The sequence below is a fragment of the Sciurus vulgaris genome (assembly GCF_902686455.1).
Source record: "Sciurus vulgaris genome assembly, chromosome: 10".
Classification (NCBI taxonomy): Eukaryota; Metazoa; Chordata; class Mammalia; order Rodentia; family Sciuridae; genus Sciurus; species Sciurus vulgaris.
This window is the reverse complement of record NC_136470.1, coordinates 88,082,242-88,106,372: the sequence shown is the minus strand read 5'-3', so window position 1 is coordinate 88,106,372 and position 24,131 is coordinate 88,082,242. Positions and strand designations below refer to the sequence as shown.

At 41.3% G+C, this 24,131-nt stretch overlaps 1 protein-coding gene across 1 annotated transcript in view; it reads right to left on the bottom strand.

The window, feature by feature from the left end:
- Nucleotides 1-2,329: 2,329 nt before the first annotated feature.
- Nucleotides 2,330-24,131, bottom strand: part of EHHADH (enoyl-CoA hydratase and 3-hydroxyacyl CoA dehydrogenase) — a 35,113-nt gene continuing 13,311 nt past the window's right edge. Inside the window, exons 3-7 of the mRNA XM_079100613.1 lie at nt 22,398-22,570; nt 15,470-15,581; nt 11,485-11,589; nt 4,438-4,779; nt 2,330-3,832 (exon numbers count right to left, since the gene is read on the bottom strand). Of these exons, the coding sequence (XP_078956739.1) occupies nt 2,571-3,832; nt 4,438-4,779; nt 11,485-11,589; nt 15,470-15,581; nt 22,398-22,570 (1,994 nt within the window). The 3' untranslated portion in view covers nt 2,330-2,570. The remainder of the gene's footprint in view (nt 3,833-4,437; nt 4,780-11,484; nt 11,590-15,469; nt 15,582-22,397; nt 22,571-24,131) is intronic.

Here is a 24,131-nt window from a genome sequence, read left to right as displayed (position 1 = left end):
CTCATACACTTGGCTCTAAATGCTGCAACTGGGTATGAAGGAGTGTGCCCTCCAAAACGGCTCCTTTAACTTCCTGGAAGCAGTGCCTACACTTCACGCTTTCTCACTTGGAACACAATCAATGGGACAAGTTCGATTTCCAAGACTCTTAAATCGGAGTCTCAATCGGAAAAGCCAAGTGAGGAAGAAAGTGAGGCGCTTCTCGCACCGCCGACCCGGAAAGGCGGCTTTCCCTCCGCTGGCCGTCAACTCAGCCGACGCTCCACCGCTTCTCGGCACACGGCCTGGACGTTTCCGGGACCAAAGAAAAAGAAAAAGAAAAAGGGAGTCCGGTCTTGCCGGGACGAGGACATCCCCTCCCGAGGCAGTGACCACAGCTAGCCTCCCCCCGGGAATTCCTCTCGTTGCCAAGGCAGCGCCAACCCAGGCGTCGCGCTCCAGGGCAGTTCTAGCGACCCGGAGCCCAGCGCGGCCCCAGCCTGCGGCGCAGCAGCCCCCGGAGAGCGCGGAGCCCCCGGCCGCACCGCGCGGGCTGCGACCCGCCGGGCCCCGCGGGCGCCCCCAAGACCGCCGCGGGCGACGGACACGCGGCTCCACTTACAGTGACACCATCCTAGGTGACAGCACCAGTGCAGCTTGAAGCACTTGCCATGGCTGTGAGTGGCACAGATGGAGAGCCCGTCGCACGGCTGGAAGTCGGGTCTGCGGGCGGCGCAGCTCCGCGCCAGGGCCTGCGCCTCGTCCACTCGGCCGCACTCATTTTCCCTCTTTCTGGGAGCCAAGAAAGTAGGGACCCCCAGGAAGCGGCGTTTGGATGAATTGAATGCAGAGCTGGTTGCAGACGCAGGAGGGCGCTGCGGCGTCGGCGTTTGTCCCAGGCTAGCGGAGGAGCCGCCCCGGAGAGGGCGCTTAGGCAGGGCTGGGTCCCTCCCTGCTCTTCCCCTGTCCCACACTCACGTACGCGCACATGCATATGCAAGCTCTCGCCTTCACCACTTCTGCCACGCGCCCCGAGGTGAGCCCGGCCTCAGCACGCACACTCGGCCCTGTAACGCCGGCGTTGGCGTCACCTCCTGCCTGGGCGAGTTCCTGCCTCACACTCCCATGCTCCTCCCACAGACCCTGACCAAAGACCATCAGCGCCACCATACTTCGGTTTCTTGGTCAGACCACGCAAACCAGCTCACACGCACGCTTCCCGGGTACGCTTCCCTCTGAACCTGGAGAATGACACGCACCCGTTCTACGGAGTACTATGCACACCGCATACACGCCCTCCTGACCCTCTCAATGGGTGGCTCTGGGCCATTTCTGACCAAGGTTTTTCTCTCCCTTTCTTCCCAACACTAAACCTCCAGAATGTCTGGCAAGAGTCCCTGTGCATGGAGCAGGTGAGGATGCACACATTCCGCCTCCTGTCCCCTAATCCTGGGCCTGCCTTTCCTAGTCTCCAGTGGTGCATGGCGGCATGGGCCCCAGGTCCCTGCAATTCCAGCACTCTCCCGTTCCTTTTCACACCAACACCAAGCTTGTCTAGGGCCGCAGTCTAACTACCTTAGCTGCAAAGCAATTAGCTGGGTGCAGACTGTGTTTATGATAAAGTGACTCAGAGATGGAGGTTGTGACAGTGATCTTGGCATCAATTCCTCTGGAACTGAAAGTGGGGATTAAAAGAGGGAGAAAGCTGAGGATGTAGGTCAGTGGAAGAGTCTACTTAGCCTACAGGAGAAATTGAGCTGCAGTGCAGTACCGATGAAGGCCTCAGCCCACTCGATGGCAATGGGAGCTCCAGAACTACATCAGACCTTCAGAGTTGGGGGAAGGGGACCAGGTACAAATAAACCCCGCTGTTGAACAGTCATAGGATGCCAAGGGCTTGGGAGAAGATATATGAGTAAGGCACTCCCAGGATGGCCTTAGATTCCATAGTTCAAGCAAAATTCCCACCTCAGTCTTGGATAGAAGTGATCCCAGGAGTATGAAAGGCAAATTGCCCTGGAGCCCTATTGGAGTCTCAACTACTTGGTGCCCGCACCAATTTCCAACTGGGTGGGGACTCTTTCTGGCCACTAATGTTTCTCCTTGGGCAGTGTTCCATGCCTCCCCATAGGGGACTCACTGCTGACTCTACCCTATGAGTCATCTCCAGCCTACCTCTGAGGGTACAGACCCAACTTCAACACAGGCTTCCAGGCTGGTTTAATGCCTATGAACCCTAGGTCTACCATGAGCTCAGGAGGTGCTCACTGACTGTGTGCATGTATGACCCATAGGATTTGCCATTAATTATAAGTGAGAATAAAAAGATAAAAGAAATTTATGACTTAACTGCATTGATCATGAAATTTATTTCAAAGGAACACATTCAAAGGCATAGAAAGCACATTCCTAAAGATTTCCTTCATTAGAATGAATAAGCAAAAGAACCAAAGACAAGGTTTAACTAACTGATTATTTCCTTTACTTCACATTTCAGAGTAATCTTACTCTGGATTCTTGGAATTAACTTTATTGAAATTCAGTGAGTTTTCCCCCATGCCCGCATGTGAGGCACAGCCTGGGAGGCTGAATCACAATTTACTGCTGGGGGGCCCTGCCAAGCTTTGCCATTCTTTCAGAGGAGGGTTTCCCTGGGAAGCCAGCTTTTTCAGATAGTCGCTGGGCTCCAGTTGGGGAATATCAGGATTCTGCCTGTAGTACTTCTGCAGCTTCTCCAGAACTGTGGGCAGCCCAACTGTGGAAGCATAGAACATGGGCCCACCCCTGTGCCTTGGCCAGCCATACCCATGCAAGTAGATGACGTCGATGTGCTCTGGGCCAGCAGCCATCCCTTCTCCCAAGATACGGAACGCTTCATTGATAAGTGCATACAAGCAGCGCTCACGGATCTCATCCTGGCTAATGACACGGGGTTCAATATGATGAGTTTCTCTGTACTCTGACAGAAATTTGGAAAGCCAGGGATCAGGCTTGTGAATCCTTCCCAATGGCTTGTCATATTGATACCAACCCTTCCCTGTCTTTTGCCCATACCGTCCTGATTCACAGAGCATATCAGGAATGGGGCAGTATCTTCTGTTACCCCGCTTTCGAGCAGGAGTGCCAGGAGGCAATGCAGGTCCAGTAAGACCTTGCCCCTGGCGAATTTTCCAGCCCACATCCAACCCAGCAAGGTCAGACACATGAAAGGGTCCCATTTTAAAACCAAACTCCTCCAGCACATGATCTATCTCCTCTGGCTTGCTACCTTCTTCTAACAAGAAATACGTCTGGTTATAATAAGGAGCCAGCATTCGATTCCCAACAAAGCCATGGCAGTTGCCTACGACTACACCAATCTTCCTAATCTTTTTAGATAGGCTCATAACAGTGGCAATGGTGGTGGGGGAAGAGTGTCGGCTAGGAATAACTTCTAACAACTTCATAACATGAGCTGGTGAGAAGAAGTGCGTGCCAATGACCAAGTGAGGTCGATCAGTGGAAGAAGCAATCTCGTCCACATCCAGGGCTGAAGTATTGGTGCACAAAAAAGCTTCAGGCTTGCACACGGCTGACAGTTCAGCAAAGACCTGCTTCTTCAGCTTCATATCCTCAAATACTGCTTCAACCACTAAATCTACGCTAGCAAGCTCCTTCATAGATGAACTGAACTTGAGTTTAGGTCCTGACCAAGGCTGGTCACTCTGCTGCATTTTGGATGCTTCCTTCTCTAAGCTAGAAGCTATGATCTTCTCTGCTGCTTCGAGCTGCTTTTGGTCTGATTCAACAGCAATCACAGGGATATTGGCCCTTGCAAAAGAAATGGCAATGCCTCGGCCCATTGTTCCCAAGCCTGCAGAGAGAGTGAAGGAGAAAATGAATGATTCAATGGGTGGGGAATTAGAAACTAACTTGCTGGACAAAGGTTCCTATGGCAGTGTGGCATTTAAAAAGGCTGATTCCAGGACACAAATGGATGTCAGAGCATTCTAGTGGGCACAAGGGAGCAGCGGAAGACTGCATCACAAAGTGATGGTGGTTTTGAGCTAGAAGTGAATGCATCCAGGGACCAGAAAGACAAGAGAACTGATTCCAAATGTTTAGCTGCAAGAGTGAAAGGCCATGCTTGAAATGTGCTCCAAATATCACTTCAGAAATCCAGGAGTGAGAGATTCACACAGGGAAGGGTTAGAGATGAGTAAAAAGGGCCCACAGTCTGCAGGCAGACAGCCAAGGTCAGGTCCTTACTCCACTCGAGTTTAGCTCACTGTTGAAAAGGTTAGCATCTCAGGGCCTCACGCATGAAGTGAAGGCAGTTCAAGGACTTGGGTGAGAATTCCTGGAGCTCACAGGAGTAGTGGGTCCAGCACAGAACCTGGTACCTGGTGTCCTGAAGTAGATGTTAGCTCTTGACATGCACACATTTGGAGAAGCCCATGAACTGCCCCAAGTGCTTACCAAGGACACCGACTGAGGAGATGGGTCTTGCTGATGCTGTTTTCCACGAGGCCCCAGAGGGAGTCGACCATTTAATTGCTTTCTTTTCAGCAAAGAAAGCATATTGCAGGGCTCTGGCCTGCCCTGATCCCTGCAGGTACTGAAACAGCTCCTTTTCCTCCTTGATGCCCCCTTCATAGGGATACTTCACGGAGGCCTGGACTGCACGGACACAAGCCTCCTGAGCGAGGCACCCAGGGTGCTGCTTCCTCATCTTTGCAAAGGCTTCCCTGAAAATGGTGTCCATGTTGGGCAAGCTTGGAACTGGCTTGTTCAAGATTCTGCGGGATTCTAGAGGTCGATCTGAAAGGAGGAAGAATGATCGGAGATTTGGAACTATTACTTAAACAAAGGGAATAGATTATATAGTAATAATAACAATAACGATAACCAGTTTCAAAGTAAATAATATTCATCAGCATATTTAATGGAACATTAATACCAAAATCTTTGTCATTGCTGTATCTAGTCATAGAGGATAGAATTTAACACATTCAAGACAATTTTAAGTTACTTCATTCACACATGAAAGTAACATTTTATTTTTATTCCAAGGACAAGACAACTTTACAGTAGATTAAATATTATTGTGTCAAGAGTCTAAAGAAAAACAGTTCTGAGATAATACCTGAGATATAAAATCAAGTTAACTCAATTCTTTTGACTAATGAAACCTTTAAAACATATATTAAAAAATACAGCGTGCTATTGATGCAAAGGTAGGCTTATATATCAATGGAAGAGAATTGGGAGTTTATCAATAAATCCTATTAAGGCTAATTAATTTTCAAAAATTCAATTGAACAAATGGTGCTGGGATAACTGAATATCCACATGCAAAAAAGATTAATTAAACTCAGATCATTACCTAGCAACATCTGTAAAACCTCAAAATTGATCATAAAACAATTGACTGACTAAAACTATAAGAATTTCTGGAAGAAAACAAATATATATGTGATGTTCTGTTAGATGGTATCTTTTTATATATAACACAAAAGCATGATCCTTAAAAAAAATCAAAAAATTGAGTGAAATAAAAATTAAGGATTTCCATTCTACAAAGGACCCAATGAATAAAATGACATGGAGAGCCACAATGTGGAGGAAGAATTAAAATGGTGGGCAGGATAGCACCCTCTCCCAAATGTTTATGTCCCATCCCTAGAACTTGTGAACAGGTAAACTTACTGGCAAATGGAGTTTATAGGTGGAATTAAGGTTAAGGCTTTGAGAAGGGGAGATTACCCTCTGTTATCTGGGTAAGACAATCTGATCACAACTGTAATGGGAGATATTTAACAACCAAGAAGGGTCAGAGATGCACCATGTGAGGATCTGGACCTGCTGCAATGCTGTAGCTTTCATATGGGAGAAGGCCCAGGTAAGAATCCTGAAGGGTGGGTTCTGAGCAGGACATTTAAAAAAAAAATTTTTTTTTTTTAGTTGTAGACGGACACAATACCTTTATTTTATTTATTTATATGTGGTGCTGAGGACCAAACCAAGTGCCTCACATGTACCAGGTGAGTGCTCTACCTCTGAGTCACAACCCCAGCCCTTGAGCAGGACAAGGGCTTCTTCACCCTCCTGCTAACCTGAGGGGAACAGATTCTCTCTGCCTAAGCTAAAGAGCAACTCAGCATGCAGTTCACACAATTCCCTTCCTCAACACACAAGACCATCTGTCTCCTCCCTACCTGTGATAAGCATAGCCTCTGGCACCCTGGAGGTTCTGCAAAGGATGAACCAACTGTATAGTCACAGGCTTCAGGGAGGTCACCCACAGTAAGTGTGTAGCAGGTCAAGAGGAGGCACAACGTGGACATGTGCTCAGGCCTCCAACATGAGACAGGGTCACTCTGTATTTTGAAACTTGTTTATATAAATGTTCATAGAGAGTAAAAAGAAATTACAAAGAGCAAAAGGTAAAATGAGGGGGAAGGTCAAGGAAACCAGTAAGGTTTTTTAAGAGCCACAAATCCCAATGAACCGATACACCAAGTTCTTTGGGCAGAATTTGAGTTGTTCAAATGGCAAACAGCCCAGCAGAGCCACAGCCACATGGACACAGAGAGAGCCCCAACTTGAGGCTCCCAGGTGGACGTGCCTGGGCCCATCCCTGCTGGAAAGGTGGGCACAGAGCCACAGAGTGTTGGTCTTTGCTGTCACTTGCAGCTTCATGCCAGAAATAAACACATGGGGACTTGGAGTTAGTTCAGGAGCAAGGAAGCTGCTGGCCACATGCAAGTGCAAAGAGATGGCCTTTCACAGGACCCTCCCCTCCCCAGGTGAGCCAAAGCAAGCAGGTCTGGCCAAGGAATCCTGCATTCCTCCACTAAATCTATTGTACCGCAGTAGTCTAGGGGGCTTCCCATAACAAGAAAATTGAGCTGTGTAAAGCTAATTAGCTAAAATGGCCAACTCTCCAGAATATGTTGTTGAGTTTGTAGAGAAATCTGCAGCAATTTCCCAAGACACATTAGTAGATATGTATCCTCTTATACTCCCTTCCCACCTATAACTGGTTTTAAAACTGATGACTGGAATACTGACCACAGGGAATTCTCTTCTCTCCATCCTTTCTTATGAGATATGGAAAGTATGTCTTCATAATCTTCTACTTTGATTTTTGATTTTTGTTTGTTTTGATTGAACATTCGAGTGGTAGATAGGGAAAAAGTCTGAATTAATAGAATTTTTTTCAAATGCAAAAGGGAATTGAAAATACTTACATTTGTTATTTAAATTAAAATAGCCTTCACATGCCACAGGAGTCATCTGGCTTTTTAACCATGTTTTTCATAACTAACTTGCTGATATCTTTAAGACCACAGGCAGTGCTTGCATGCCATGTGGAAAAATAGACCCCAGAACATGTTTTCTCCAGTCTTACCTTCGTGATCCCTACTCAATGGTTCTCAAGTGGTGGTCTCCAGAACACAGCACTAACATCACCTATGCACTTGATAGAGACAAATTCTTTGTCCCCACCCTCCATATATTGAATCAGAAAGCAATGAGTGAAACCCTGCAATCTGTGTTTTAAGCTATCCCAGAGGTTCTGATACACAGGAAAGTTAAGGATCCATTGTTCCACATCAAGACAATTGCACCAGCATTATGGAAGTATAAATCTCTATGTATGCATACGTTTATTTGTGATAAATGCACATATATTTAATAACTAATTCATTAGATTTTTGTGGTTCCTCTCCATCAAGTCAATTCATCGATTTTGTTTTACCAAACAATCCTACTTAATACTATATTTAAAAGCAAACAACAACAAAAAAGGGAAGCATAAAAAGAAAGTTTAAGCACACAATCTCCACTGAACATGAAAGGAGCAAAATAAATAAGCACAGCTAAACTCTGCATTTTGTGAGATCCTAAGAAGCAAGCAGAGATAAGATTCTGAGTCAGTCCTTTTTTGATCAGTCCTATTTCTCTACCTTATATCTCTAGCATTTATCTATGATAAAGCAGCACCAAGCTGTCACAGGATTTCAAACACTGGTACTCATTAAAAAAAATAAACAATAAATGTCCCAGAGAATTTCTTGGGATTCTAGTCACTAAACTCAAAATCAGACAGGGCGAAGCAGCTCAGATTGTACAAAGGACTACACCAAAGAGAACCCAACCACCCAGCCTTTGTAGTATCCGAATATGGTTTGAAAACAATTAATTTTGTGGAAACTTTTCCTTTTATGGATGAAAAAATAAAGCCCCTCAAAGAAATTTGTTGTGGTCCACATTTCTTCTGATATCTAGTCCTGAGCCCATTTCTCTATCACTCGGCACCCCTTCTATGCTGGCTTGGCCCCCTTTTCTCCTTTGGGTTAATTAATGGCTTGGATAATAGGGACAGATAAATATTTTTCTTTAATTAAAGATTTTTATTACCTACATCCCAATATAAACTCTGACAAAATCTATTATAGTTCATGATACTGTTTCCTCAGACAAACAGGTATGTGAATATACAGACATTTGTGAAATTTCATATTGGGCTATTTTCTTTTCAATGCTTTTTGTAAACATTTTTTCAGGTTCTTCAGTTTTCTTCAGAGACACAAGTTTTAATGGCCAAATGGAATTGTCTTGTTGACAGCTATCATCTTTTAAGTAATTATTCCCCTAAAATTAGATATTTGAGATATTTCATTGTTTTTAATGATAAAGAATTTTTTTATAGTTCTGTGATTATTTCTCTACACAAATTACCATGAATGTAAACACTAAGTAAAAAAATATTAATACTTTTATGCCTCAATACATCAGTGGCCTATTGACTGCTAGATAGGATGTGTTACAAGCAGTGTGAGAAGATCTTATTAAATCCCTTTGTTTTCAGTTTTTCCTAATTTTCATGGAAAAATTCGTGATTTTTGAATCACTATTTTTTTTTCCATTTATGAGGCTTAAAAAGCATGTGAGAGCTAACCACAGTTACTTTACAACCCAGCTATCCCATTCTCAGGTATTTACCTAAGATAAAGAATATCTATTTATAAATGGGTAGTGGTCTAGAGTAGAATCAACTTAATGTCCATAACTCATAAATAGATATAGAAAATGGGGTTTGCCCCTTTTATGGAATGTACTTCAGTAATAAAAACTAACTAAATATTAATATATGCAACAATGAATCTAAGAACATTACACTAAGTGAAAGAAGTCAGACACAGAAGACACCATACTGTATGCAGGATTCCATCTATATGAAATTCTAAAAGACAACACTACAGTGACAGGAGGCAGGTCAGTGGCTGCCAATAGCCAGGGGGACCTACCAGAAAGTGGCTTAAGCTGGGTGTGGTGGTGCACGCCTGTAATCCCAGCAACTCGGGAGGCTGAGGCAGGAGGATCACAAGTTCAAAGCCAGCCTCAGCAAAAGTGAGGTGCTAAGCAACTCAGTGAGACCCTGTCTCTAAATAAAATACAAAATAGGGCTCGGGATGTGGCTTAGTGGCTGAGTGCCCTGAGTTTAATCCCCATACCCCAATTCCCCCCAAAAAAGAAAGTGGCTTGAGGGTACTTTCTTGGGGCAACAGGGTTGCACCTTTGTGTGGCACTGGGTATACAACTGTGCACGGTCACAACACTCACCACTCTACACTCGACTTAGATGAATTTACTGTGTGGAAATTATACCTCTCAGTGAAGCTAAGGGGGCCTTCTGAGGTGTGTTGGTCCAGAAAACAGCTTGATTCTAGAATCACAAGAGAAGCCAATTAAGAGCCACAAAATGATTAAATAGGTGAAACTAAACAAACAGCAAACAAAAAGTAGAGAAAAACAATATAGAAATATTTGGGAAGATTAACACACTGTATGCTAGAAAAAAATCCTAACAGAAGCAAAAACTGCTTTAAGAAATCTGGTGGCAAAACATTGTTTTGTTGTTGTTTTTGTTTCCTTTCCATTCTTGTATTATTACATACTCTATGTAGTTAAAACTATAATATATATGTAAATGTACACATAGATATGGGTAAAGATACTTTTTTTTTTTTTGCAGGACTGAGGAACAAACCAGGGCTTTGCCTACATGATGTACTGCTATACCACTGAGCAACTGCACAGCCATATAAATCATGTAAATTTATATTTTAAGCATTTTTGTATCAAAGGCAATTTTACACATCTCTTCTACTCTCCATGATTAAAACTTAACATAGTTGTATATCATTGTCCAAAGTGAGAACTGTTAATTGAATGATCAATTCTTACAGCAGATGCCGCCTGGGTGTTTGGATGTCTCCATGGGGAGGAACTACGCAAAGCTGCTGAGATTGAACATCATGTTATACTTTATTGTTTTTTAAAATTAATGAAAATTAATTTCAAACTGAAATGAGTAGAAATTAAAACCTGACCATTGTGCAAGTGTACTAGACCATGATCCTCATCTATTTCTTGAAGTAACATAACTCCTAATTCAGAATCTTGGGAAATCAATTAAGGAAAAGAAGTCATGATTGAAACTAAGGGCTTTACAAATGAGAACCACAGGTGTGAATGTAGACCTAGTCTTCCTTGAGCCCCAGTGCAAAGAACGATTTAGGAACCCCACTGCAACCGCATTTAGATCTGACAGCCTCCACAGACTGCAAAGGAACTCTCAAACTTCCTGAGCGCATAAGGCGAGAAGCCCCAAAGAACCTGCTCTTCAGAGGCAGGGGCTCCAGAGACCCAGGCGTTGCTGTGGGACGTTACAGTGTGTCTTCTACTGGCTGAAGTGTGTGTATGCTCCTCCATTTCAACTTTAATTCTCTTTTTTCACTGGAAAAGCACTCGTGATTAAAAAACAAAACAAACAAACAAACAAACAAAAAAACTCCAAAAGTACAAAAGGGTGAACTGTAAAAAAAAAAAAAAGTCTCTTTTAAACTGCTTTGGCTGACTGACAGCGCCATTCCAAGAGGCAACCACACCATTTCTAGTGAATCCTAACAGATATATCTTGCACACAGACCAACTGTAATATTTATCCATTCTCCCAAAAATACATTCTTTCCCATCACCTCTTTTTTATGACAAACTAAACATTAGCAAACCAAAAATGATGTTTTTTTTTTTTTTTTTTTTTTTTTTACTAAATATTACAATATATCATAGAGTTCAGGTGATATCAGAGTCCATTCATTTTTTTTTCTTTTTTTGTTTTTTGGTTCTAGGGATTGAACCCGGGGCTCTCAACCACTGAGCCACATATCCAGCCCTTTTACGTATTTTATTTAGAGGCAAGTTCTCACTGAGTTGCTTCGGACCTTGCCAAGTTGCTGAGGCTGGCTTTGAACTAGAGATCCTCCTGCCTCAGCCTCCCAAGTGGCTGGGATTACAGGCGTGCACCACTGTACCCCGTCAGTACATTCATTTTGAAAAGTTCTATCACCTTCTGTCATATGGGTGTCCCATGTAGTATTTAAGGAGTACCTTGATAAAATGGACATTTAGCTTGTTTCCAATCTTATACAATTATCATCATTATCTTCTTACCTAAAATTCTCTGGGCAAATTTGATTGCTGCTTCTACTGGGTCTGAGTTCACAACTTCATCCAGAATACCCAGCTTGAGTGCTTCACCTGCCAAAATGTGTCTTCCTACAACAAAACAAAATAAAACAAGAGGTTAAAGTGAGAGCCTTGTTCTTTCTAGTAGAGGAGGCTGTCTTCCCAGGATATAAACATCTACCAAGAATTGGCAGCCTCCGCTGTTCAGGGTGGTCCTGGCAGCCTTGGTATGGAAGGTCACCTCTAGGGAGTTACAGAAGTTGATCAGGGTTTGCATCACAAAGAACTGTCCTGGCAGTTTGAAGAAGGGGTTGTGGCTTAAGCACAGAAGGAAGGAGACAATGACAAGGCACTTGCTTTCACAATTCTGACTTCACAAAAGCAATCATCAAATCAGTCTTGGTGGCAATAATTCCCTTGTCTTCCCTGCCCTTACGGTGTTGGCAGATGCCACCTCTGCAACCAAAACCTCCATTCCTGGTTCTTATGAGTGCTTTAGAGAAGTACAAACGGGTTTTCTTGACCACACAGATAATTCGGTGATTTTTCAGGGGTCCTGCTGGAAAAGCAGTATTGGGACACTTTTCTGGGAGTACCCTTGAAATCAGGCTTCCAGACCCTCTCCTGCAGTGGTGTGGGGGTCCAGGGTTCCATGTGTAAAGTAACATGGGTGAGTCAATCAGCCTAACCAGGTTAAGGGCACTGAGCGGACGGAAATGGAAGATGGAAACCTGCTACTAAAGGACTCTCTGGGACAACAAAGCAGGGGAATGTGAGCCACCCACAGATGGAATGAAATGCTCTTCATCTGTAATGGTTTCTTCTGGCTTGGATTTCACAAAAAAGAAGGAATACCACTGCTGTTCTTCCGGTGTCAGTCATGTTCCAAACACACTTACTCTGCTTCAAAGAACTAAGGACCTAAGAAATGGCTCTGAATGTGCAAATCATATCCTCGGGCTGTGCTTTAAACTTGTTTTTTTCTTGGGCTGTCCTCAGTGTAGGTGACAACCCCTGTCCAACAGGTGTTAAGAAAAGCCCTATGTAAGTCAACGTCAGGAGATCCCAAGGCAAGAATTCTTAACCAGACGCTTTAAATAGCTCACATTCTTTAAAATGTACTTATAGCATTATAAATTAAAGCAATTTGTAAGTTAATTTTAAAAATCAATTTAATGCTTTCAGTTTTCCTAACTCTCCCTTTAATATTTTGTAGGACTTATAATACCCACACCCACCTCATTTTATTTCAATTAATTAATTAATTAATTAATTTCAGGGGAGCCAAATCATTTTCTTGAGGGGATTGGAGGTAAATAGTAAATACTGGCAAAGTGCTGAAAAGTCTGATGTCCTTGGCAGGGCCAGATCTTGCTGTTTCTGGGGAAAATAAGCTGCCCCCATCATTTTAAATAAAGTCTGGGCTGTGGATGTAGCTCAGTAGCAGAGTGTTTGCCCAGCATTCCCCTGAGTTCAATCCTCAGTACCACAAAAGAAAAAACCAAGTAATTTTTAATGCATATAGAATGATATTGTTTTCTAACACATCCACAGTTTTGTATTATAGTTTTTACAACAAAACATAGATTTTTCAGGGCACAGTGACACATGCCTGTAATCTCAGCTACTGGGGGAGCTGAAGCAGGAGGATTACAAGTTCGAGGTCAGCCTGGGCAACCTAGGGAGACCCTGTTGAGACAGTGAGGTCCCCTGAAAAAGAACAAATGCAGTCCTGGACATAACTCATAGCCTGTCAGCTATAAATGTATGCCATGTGCTTCTCCTTGCTTTCCAACCTTGAATTCATAGCCTGTTCTGCACTAAAAAGTGTGCTATATGTTCATCCCTATCTCTCACTCCAATAGTCTTACTGACCTCAAAAACCAGGTGCATCCCTAAAGCCAGGATGCCTTTGTCTTAACATCTGCAAGGATAAACTAGACAGGAGAGTGAAATTATTTGGGGATTGCTGCAAAAGGGCTAATGACAAATTCCCTGGGCCTTAAACCTATCACACCCATGATTTTGGTTTCTTCTACCCCTCCTTCCGTGCATCCTCTTAACAGCCAAGCAGCTCATCTTATCACAGGACAAGGATGACATACAGGATGCAGCATCAATGGGAGAGATTCTGACATCTGGCTCCACACTGCCCAACTGACCGTACCTATCTCACACCTCCCTGGAGGCTGAAGTGCTCATACAGAAAAAGAAAAACACCTTTGTAATGTACCTAAAGCCAATTAAGTTTCTAAACTCTAACCCACTCCTATACAAAAAACTAACTCTTTCATCTGTTCAGAGAATGAGTGGGATCTCTACCAGAGCTGACTCCCCTCTCCTTGAGAAAAAGGTCCATTAAAGCTTTGTCTGTGTTTTCTATCCTTGGACCAATTTTCACTTGTATTGGTCTCTAGTACCACTGTCTCAAAATAAAATTTACAAAGGGGCTGGGGGTGTATTAACGGAGTAGATTGTTTGCCTAGTATGGAAAAGGCCCTGGGTGGAATTCCTAGTATTGCAGGAAAAAAACAAACCAAAACCAACCAACGAACAAGCAAAAAACAACCTACATATTTCTAGTAGCAATTCTCAAATATCTAGGTCTTATGGCACTTCACACTCTTAAACTTATGAAGGATTACAAAAAATTCTTGTTTATATGGGTTATATCTATCAATCTCTACTGTATTTGAAATGACAACTGAGAATTTTAAAATTTTTATATATAAAATAATTTTTAAAATAATGATAAACTCATTATATGTAAAAAATTTTTTTTTCTTTTGGCACTGGGGATATTGAACTCGGGGGTACTCAATCACTGAGCCACATCCCCAGCCCTATTTTGTATTTGATTTAGAGACAGGGTCTCACTGAGTTGCTTAGCAAAGCCTCACTTTTGCTGAGACTGGCTTTGAACTCGTGATCCTCCTGCCTCAGCCTCCAGAGTCACTGGAATTACAGGTGTGCACCACTGTGCCCAGCCTGTAAAAAAATTTTTAACAAAATAACTATATTTACAAAACTTTAAAAATTTGCTCCTTTACTATAGTCAAACACCAAGATACTTATCCTAGTTGTATTCAGTAAAAGTCAGACATGAGAATCATAATACATAGCAAACACTTGCAGAGTTCTTCTACACGGAGGGTTCTAATCACATTAAATTTATTGAACTATCTGATCTTCACCAAGGAACAGAAGGTAAAGTGACTGACCTAATATCACCATCTTGTTGTAAATAGATGAATATGTTCTTTTCTCCAATGCTTCCTCAATTGAAAAATCTCTGTAATGTTACAAACATAACCATTTGACAAATCAAGGGTTTAGTGTTACATTGTTCACATTCTCCACTGAGAAGAAAAACTTCCATTTGTAGCTAATATCTTAAAACTTGGGAAATGAATAATTCAGTCATTTGTAAACTAAAACTTGAAAATTCATCCTGAAAATTCTGGTTTTAACTCTAGTTGATATTAAAATTTCTAAACCAGATCTGAATACAATGTTCCCTATATGAACACAGTGTCTATAAACAGTCACTTAAACTATAATACAACCCTAAATTTGATGAACACTTATGTACACTTTCCTTATGGAGTTCTTACCATGTCTAAGAGAGTTCTAAGCAAATGATGTGTATTAACCTACCAGTCTTCACCACATCACCATATGGCAGGTACTATTATTATCCACATAGGTGAGAAATCTAAAGAACAGAGAGGTAAAACAACTGACCCAAGATCTCATAATTAATGAGATTGTACATAAAGGCTTCATGGTCACATTTGAGAAAGCCTCAAGGAAGATACTGTTTCCATTTTACAGATGAGACCATTTAGAGACAAAAAAGTTAAAACATCCCCTTAAGGTTATGTGGTAGGAAAAGTAGTCAAGTCATAATTTTTCACTAGTCCAGTTCCTCACATTGGTCTAGACAGTCACCGGCAAGGTTTACACTGACCTGAGGTAATTAAGTCAAGTGAAGCAGGAATTCCAATGAGTCTGGGAAGAAGCTGGGTTCCTCTTGCACCAGGAAGAATTCCTAGTGTGACTTCTGGCAAGCCAACGTGAGCCTATCAGATTGAAGGTATAAAGGCCAACAATGAGATAATACATTCAGATTTAAGATTTCCTATACCCTCAAAAACATTGTTTCATTGGATTCAGCAAGAGTTTCCACAGGGCAAATTAGTGTATAATCTCTCCTTTAATTAAGAGCATAAGCAGAATTGTTCTGGGTTTTCAACTTCATGTTTCCTAGATTTCTCACACATTTCTTCTCTGAGTCAATTATGACCTGTCTCAAACCACAAAACAATAACCTCGAGGTACAGTTTTCTGGGAACTTGCAAAAACCAGCATAAAAAACTGAAAGAAGAACCAACAGAATAGGGTGATCATATTGACAAATTATAGACAGTGATAAAGGACTTGTATCTAGAATATACGAAGAATTTTTACAACTCGATAGTAAAAAAGTAAAAAACACAATTAAAAATGAACAAAGGATCTGAACAGACATTTCTCCAAAGAAGAGATAAGGACAAGAATAGATTCTTAATATCATTAGCCATCAGGGGAATACAAATCTAAACCACAATGAAATACAATGTCACACCCACTAGAATGAATACCAGAAAAAAGGCAGACAATAGCAAGTGTTGGAGAAGAAGTGGAGAAGACAGAACACTCATATATTGATGGTGGAAATGCAAAGTGGTGCCATCACTTTGGAAAACAATTGGGCAATTCCTCAAAGGTTAACACAGAGTTATCATAAACCCAAGAACCATGTAAACACCTGGCCACAAAATTGTCTTATGCCAAGAAAGTAGAAACAACCCAAATGTCCACCAGTTGATCAATGGATAAACCAAATGAGGTATTGCCATACAGTGGGATATTATTCAACACCATAGAGGAATAATGAACTGATTCATGCTACGATATGGATGAACCATAAAGGCATTAAGGTAAGTGAAAGACCACATATTGTATGAATCCATTTATATCATATATCAAGAACAGGCAAATCAATTGATACAGAAAGCAAATTAGTGACTGTCTAGCATTGAAAGAGAACTGATCCAGTTCTAAAATGTTTTATCACACCCAAAATATGGTAATGATTGCACAACTCTGTGAATATGCCCCTACACTACTGGGCTGTATGCTTCGCATGGGTGAATAGTATGGTAGGTGAATTACATCTCAACCAAGTGCAGGTACGTGCACACATACAGGCCTGGAGGTAATCTCATTTTAGACCAGAGGGTGAGTTTGCGTCCTTACCACACTGCCTTTCCTGGCCATTTAAAAGTGGTCAAAGTTCTGTTATCATTTAGGGTTACAAGGATGGGAGGAAGCTGCCATGTACCAGGATTGTTACGCCAACAGCTCCAAAATACCTTGTGTATTTGAGCCTCTTCCAGGAGGTTCTCCTGGGAGTGGATCACTACACACAGGAACTGCTCATCCCAACCTCCTGGCTTACCACTAGTCACTGAGATCTCTCTCTACTCTACAGAAGGCCATGGAGAGAGGAACACAGAAAAGGGGCACTTACAATATGCCTGTGTCTTCATAATCTTATTTGAACGCTCTAAGGAATAAATTATACTACAGGTTGCACACCCTTTATCTGAAATGCCTGGGATTAGAAGTTTTTTCAGGTTTCAGATTTTGCAATATCTGAATATACACAATGAGATATCTTGTGGATGGAAGCCAAGGCTAAACATCTTTGTTTCACACATACCCGATACATATTGCTGGAAGGTAACTTTATGCAATATTTGAGTGTGCCTGCCTTTTGATGTTTACCTGTCACAGGAGATCAGGTGTGGAATTTCCCACTTTGTGGAATAATGTCTGCACTTAAAAAGTTTTGGATTTTGGAGTCTTTTGGTTTTGGGGTTAGGGATGCTCAATCTATGAATTTATATGGTGGAAAATTATGTAGCCTTTTAAAATGACATTTTAAAAGAATGTTATAATACGAATAACATGATTTCTCATCAGGCACCATTGAGGACAGAGGCAGGAATGACATTCAAAGTACTGAAAGAAAAACTGCCAAACTAAGAATTGAATAGCCAGCAAAACTATCCTTTGAAAATGAGAAAAAAATTAACACATTCCAGATAAACAAAAACTGAACTTACTGCTAGATCTGTCCTATAAGAAATCCTCAAGCTAAAATGAAAAGACACTAGGGAGTAATCTGAATTCACAGAAAGAAATGAAGAATACTAATAAAGGAGAACTATGTAGGTAGGTATAAAAGATAGTACTAGTGTATTTTGTAATTTATAATTCCTCCTTTCTGATATCATGGAAAAGATCACTACAAAAACAATAAGGATAAATCTATATTGATGGGTCTGATGTGTAGAGATGATTTGTGACAATATCCACATAAAGGAAAGCATTTTTTTGTATTCTATCAAAATTAAGGAGGTCTGAATCTGAGCTAGACTGTTATAAATTAAAATGTCAATTGTAATCACCAGTAATACCATCATACACACACACACACACAAAATAATAACAACTCAAAAATACATAAGAAAAGAAACCAGAAGGGAGTTAACAGAGCACACTAGAAATACCTATTTTTTCACTAAAAGAAAGACCTTGTGGAGGAACTGTGGAACAAAGACATAAAACACAAAACAAAGAGCAGAGTGGCAGAAGTCAGTGCTTCCTTATCAGTAAAGATGCTGAATGTAAATGTAGGTCAAACTGTCCACTTGAAAGAAATGGCAGAATTAAGCATATTTAGTGATGGGATAAACAGAATATAAGTATAAAAATAGAGTATAAACGAAGTACAGCAAAATTCCAAACATTGGCTTTTAAAAAAATAAAAAGATGCCAAAGCAGGGAATAACTGCAAGGAACAAAATTACATAGGGAAGCAGAGCGTGGTGACACATGCTTATTGTGGATAGTGGTGACAGAGGATGAGGAAGCAGTGACTGAGATTGGGGGCCTCTGATGACTTCATGGCTGTGGCATGCCAGGTGCATGGGAATGTTTCTGTGCAAGGGCACAGGATGCCTAGCTGCTATAGCAATGCCCTGCATGAGGAGGCTCTGTGCAAGAGCCCTATCAGCTCTGGCCTTGATCTCAGGCACACAGCTCCCAGTAAGGAAGGAACTCTTATGCTAGACAACCACAATGTTTCACCAGCTCTGCTTCTCTAGTTCCTGCCTGCCTTACAGTAACATTAAACAATGGACTTTCTTTTTTTTTTTTTTTTCACAGTCATCCCAGAATTGTATGGTACAGTCTTTAATTCTTTCTCAGTCCTATGGGAAGGCACTGAATCCAAGGTTGTCCAGCTCCAAAAACCAAAGTCGTAGCAGTCTGGCCTACATTTTTCCCCAGAGAGTTCCCAGAACCCCAACACAATTGAGGGTCTTATTAGCAATGCTGAGGCCTAGACCCCACTATAGAGGCTGATTCAGAAAGCTAGATGTGACACCCAGAGATCTGCATGGATTTTGTTGTTGTTGTTTTGTTTGATACCAGGAATTGAACCCAGGGGCACTCAATCACTGAGCCACATCCATAGGATCACACTGAGTTGCTTAGGGCCTCCCTAAATTGCTGAGGCTGGTTTTGAACCTGCAATCCTCCTGCTTCAGTCTCCTGAGCTGCTGGAATTGCAGGCATGCACCCCCACATCCGGCTGAGATCTGAGTGTTTACTTCTGTTGATTAAGACCTCATAAGCTGGAGGACTGTCATATCTGTTGGGACCACTAAGGAACATATTCCCTCTCCGGTCCTTTCAGTTTCTGTCCCCAAGTCAATTTACTTTATTTATTTATTTTTTATTTATTTTTTTAAATTTATTTTTATTGTAAACAAATGGGATACATGTTGTTTCTGTTTATACATGGAGTAACAGCATACCATTTGCATATTCATAAATTTACATAGAGTAATGATGTTTGATTCATTCCATTATTTTTTTCCTCCCCCCCACCCCTCCCACCTCTCTTTTTCCTCTATACAGTCCCTCCTTCCTCCATTCTTGTCCCACTCCCACCCCCCATTAAGTGTCATCATCCGCTTATCAGTGAGATCATTCCTCTTTTGGATTTTTGAGATTGGTTTATCTCATTTAACATGATATTCTCCAATTTCATCCATTTGCCTGCAAATGCCATAATTGTATTATTCTTTATAGTTGAGTATTATTCCATTGTATATACATACCACAGTTTCTTTATCCATTCATCAACTGAAGGGCATCGAGGTTGGTTCCATAGTCTGGCTATTGTGAATTGAGCCACTATGAACATTGATGTGGCTGTATCTCTGTAGTATGCTGATTTTAAGTCCTTTGGGTATAGCCGAGGAGTGGGATAGCTGGGTCAAATGGTAGGTCCATTCCAAGTTTTCTAAGTAATCTCCACACTGCTTTCCAGAGTGGCTGCACTAATTTGCAGTCCCACCAGCAATGTATGAGTGTACCTTTTTCCCCACATCCTCGCCAACACCTATTGTTGCTTGTGTTCTTGATACTCGCCATTCTAATTGGGGTGAGATGGAATCTCAGTGTAGTTTTGATTTGCATTTCTCTTATTACTAAAGATGTTGAACATTTTTTCATATATCTGTTGATTGCTTGTACATCTTCTTCTGTGAAGTGTCTGTTCATTTCCTTAGCCCATTTGTTGATTGGGTTATTTGTATTCTTGGTGTAGAGTTTTTTGAGTTCTTTATAGATTCTGGAAATTAGTGCTCTATCTGAAGTATGAGTGGCAAAGATATTCTCCCACTCTGTAGGCTCTCTCTTCGCATTGCTGATAGTTTTCTTTGCTGAGAGAAAGCTATTTAGTTTGAATCTATCCCAGTTATTGATTCTTGCTTTTATTTCTTGTACTATGGGAGTCCTGTTAAGGAAGTCTGCTCCTAAGCCAACAAGTTGAAGATTTGGACCTACTTTTTCTTCTATAAGATGCAGGGTCTCTGGTCTGATTTCAAGGTCCTTGTTCCATTGTGAGTTGAGTTTTGTGCAGGGTGAGAGAAAGGGGTTTAGTTTCATTCTGTTGCATATGGATTTCCAGTTTTCCAGCACCATTTGTTGAAGAGGCTATCTTTTCTCCATTGCATATTTTTGGCACCTTTGTCTAGTATTAGAAAATTGTATTCATTTGGGTTTGTGTCCGTGTCCTCTATTCTGTACCATTGATCTACCTGTCTATTTTGGTGCCAATACCATGCCGTTTTTGTTACTATTGCTTTGTAGTATAGTTGAAGTTCTGGTATTGCGATACCCCCTGTTTCATTCTTCCTGCTAAGGATTGCTTTCCCTATTCTGGGTTTCTTATTCTTCCAGATGAATTTCATGATTGCTTGCTCTATTTCTGTGAGGTACGTCATTGGGATTTTAATTGGAATTGCATTGAATCTGTATAGCACTTTTGGTAGTATGGCCATTTTGATAATATTAATTCTGCCTATCGAAGAACATGGGAGATCTTTCCATCTTCTAAGGTCTTCCTTAATTTCTTTCTTCAGTGTTTTGTAGTTTTCATTGTAGAGATCTTTTACCTCTTTGGTTAGATTGATACCCAAGTATTTTATTTTTTTTGAGGCTATTGCAAATGGAGTTATTTTCCTCATTTCCCTTTCAGCTGTTTCATCGCTTACGTATAAAAATGCTGTAGATTTATGCGTGTTGATTTTATAGCCTGCTATTTTGCTGAATTCATTGATGAGGTCTAGAAGTTTTCTGGAGGAGGTTTTTGGATCCTCTAAATATAGAATCATGTCATCCGCAAATAGTGACAGCTTAAGTTCCTCTTTCCCTATTCGTATCCCTTTAATTTCTTTAGTCTGCCTAATTGCTCTGGCTAGAGTTTCGAGGACAATGTTGAATAGAAGTGGTGAAAGAGGACATCCCTGTCTTGTTCCTGTTTTTAAAGGGAATGGTTTCAGTTTTTCTCTATTAAGAATGATGTTGGCCATGGGCTTAGCATAAATAGCCTTTACAATGTTCAGGTATGTTCCTACTATCCCTATTTTTTCTAGTGTTCTTGAGAGCTACACGAAACTCCTAACATTGCACTTTGCAACTGTGGACTACAACTACAAAAAGCTACATAGGATGTCCTAGTTGCTGTAACTTTGCTGAATACAAAGAATAATGGTGGCATAGTCTTTAACCTGATAATGAGACATATATAAATAAAGATTGCTGGCATAACTCTTTACATCTGCATCTCCATCAGAGAGCAGAGCTCCACCTGATTCCAGCTTAATCTTCAAGATCTATGTCTGTGAATCTTTATTTTCCAACCCCCCTTCTACACTCGACAAACTCAAGAGTTTGGTCATGCTGGTCACAACAGCCTATAATCCCAGTGGCTCTGGAGGCTAAGGCAGGAGGATCCAGAGTACAAAGCCAGCCTCAGCAAAAAGCGAGGTCCTAAGCAACTCAGTGAGACTGTGTCTCTAAATAAAATGCAAAATAGGGTTGGAGATGTGGCTCAGTGGTTGAGTGTCCCTGAGTTCAATCCCTGGAACCAACATAAAAAAATATTACTGAGGAAGAAGACCAATAGAAAGTATAACAGAATGGAATTACCCGTAGCTTCCCTGGTAGGTCCCAGGGTGAAGGTTAAGGGAAGTAAAGAGACAGTCAGAGGCTCAGAAGGGTGGCTATTTACCAACCAGAATGCAAGTATTTCAACATCTGAACAATTGCTGGACCCCTACAGGACAGCTCAGCACCCCTGCTGGAGATTCCCAGGACTTGTTAACCAGCAATCTAACCATTCAGAGCGCCCACCTCCGATGCTCATGTCTACAGTTAGTGCTTGCCCTAAAGAGAAGCCCCACACCAACCTCCACAGGAGCCTCAGCTCTTACCTTTGCATGGGCAACCCTATAGTGACAGCCCAAGGCCAGCTCCAGTCCCCCTCCTAAAGCCACACCTTGGATCGCTGCCACCACAGGCTTTTGGTATCTCTGTATTTCATCTACTAAACTTCCCAATCCAAAGGCAGAGGATATAGGAGTGCTGAAGCTGTGGATATCTGCACCTACAGGACACAAAGACAAGGAGAAACGAGGATTGAGAAAGACAAGTGCTTTGTTATTAACATGAGGGGACCTGATCACTCCTAGGAAGGCTTAGACCTCATTGAGTTCAGGAAACACTTTGTCCTCAGGCTGGAGATACACAAAATGAGTAGCCCAGGAAACACAGAATGAAATGAGAGAAGAATCTTCAAATCTCTACCAGGAATCCCATAACCATTTCTGTCTTTCTATGATAGGCAGCAACTCTAGCTTCAGGCAAATTTAAAATTCAAGCTCAGAGAAGGGGCACAGGGGATTCCCAGCCAAGACCATTATTCTGAGGTTGAGTTGGCGTCTCATTGTTTGCATGATCTGTTCATCAACCCTGTTCACAGAAATTTATTCTCTTATCTTTGCTAAGAGCATGAGTCACTAGAATACTAAATGCGAGGGGAAAATACATACATATTTGTGAGCTATATGTTAATAAACTGGCTTAGAGTTATACCCTGATATATATTTTTATGATTAATGAAACTAACAATATTTCTTGCTTTTCCTGATTACCAAAATAACACATGCATTATGGAAAGTTGAAAAATGCACAAAACTGTAAAGAACATATGGATCACCTTAACGTCACCACATGGAGATAATAATTTAAGATTTGATGAATTCTTATTTCCCCCCCATGAATATATAAATAGTTCTGTGACCTTGAATAAGTTATTTCATCTTTTGTCTCAATATCTATCTTAAATGACTGATTTGAGAAATGAATTAAAATTTAATGGTATTTTTAATATCAACAGCAAACTGTAAAAGCTTATTTTACATTTTCATGTCATCATACATAGTGAGCTTTTTTCCTACAGCATTGTCTGTTCTTTCAAAACAGTAAGTTGGCACTGGTTTAAAAATTAATTATTTCATGTTTAGCCTATTCACCTATTCTTTTTTTGTTTTCTTCTCACTACCTATTCTTCATCTAGTATCAATCAAGGCTTTTGTTTTTTTCTCATCAATCCTTCACGTTTGACTTTCCAACCCAGTGTTTTGTGTGTTTTTAAGATTTCCTTTTGGTTCTAGAGAAATGAGGTCAATTCCAATTTGAGCCTCAGGCCCATCATTCCTGCAGCTTCAAAATGAGACGGAGTCATGAAAAATAAGAGCAATCAACATTTATTGGGTAAATATATTAGGTTCTATGCTAAGTGTTATTGTTTGGATGTAAGGGGTCCCCCAAAAGCTCACGTGTGAGACAATGCAAGGTTCAGAGGAGAAATCATTGGGTTACAAGAGGCTTAACCTAATCAGTGAATTAATCTCCGATGGGATTGAGTGATAACAGAAGGCAGGTAGGGTGTGGCTGGAGGAGGTTGGGCATTGAAGTGTGGCTTTGGGGTATATATTTTGTATCTGGCTAGTGGAGTCTTCTCTCTCTGCTTCCCTCCATTGCACTCTTCTGCCATGATGTTCTGCCTTACCTCAAGCCCTGATGAATGGAGCTGGCTGCCTATGGATAGAGACTTCTGAAACCCTGAGCCCCCACATAAACTTTCCCTCCTCTAAAATTTTTCT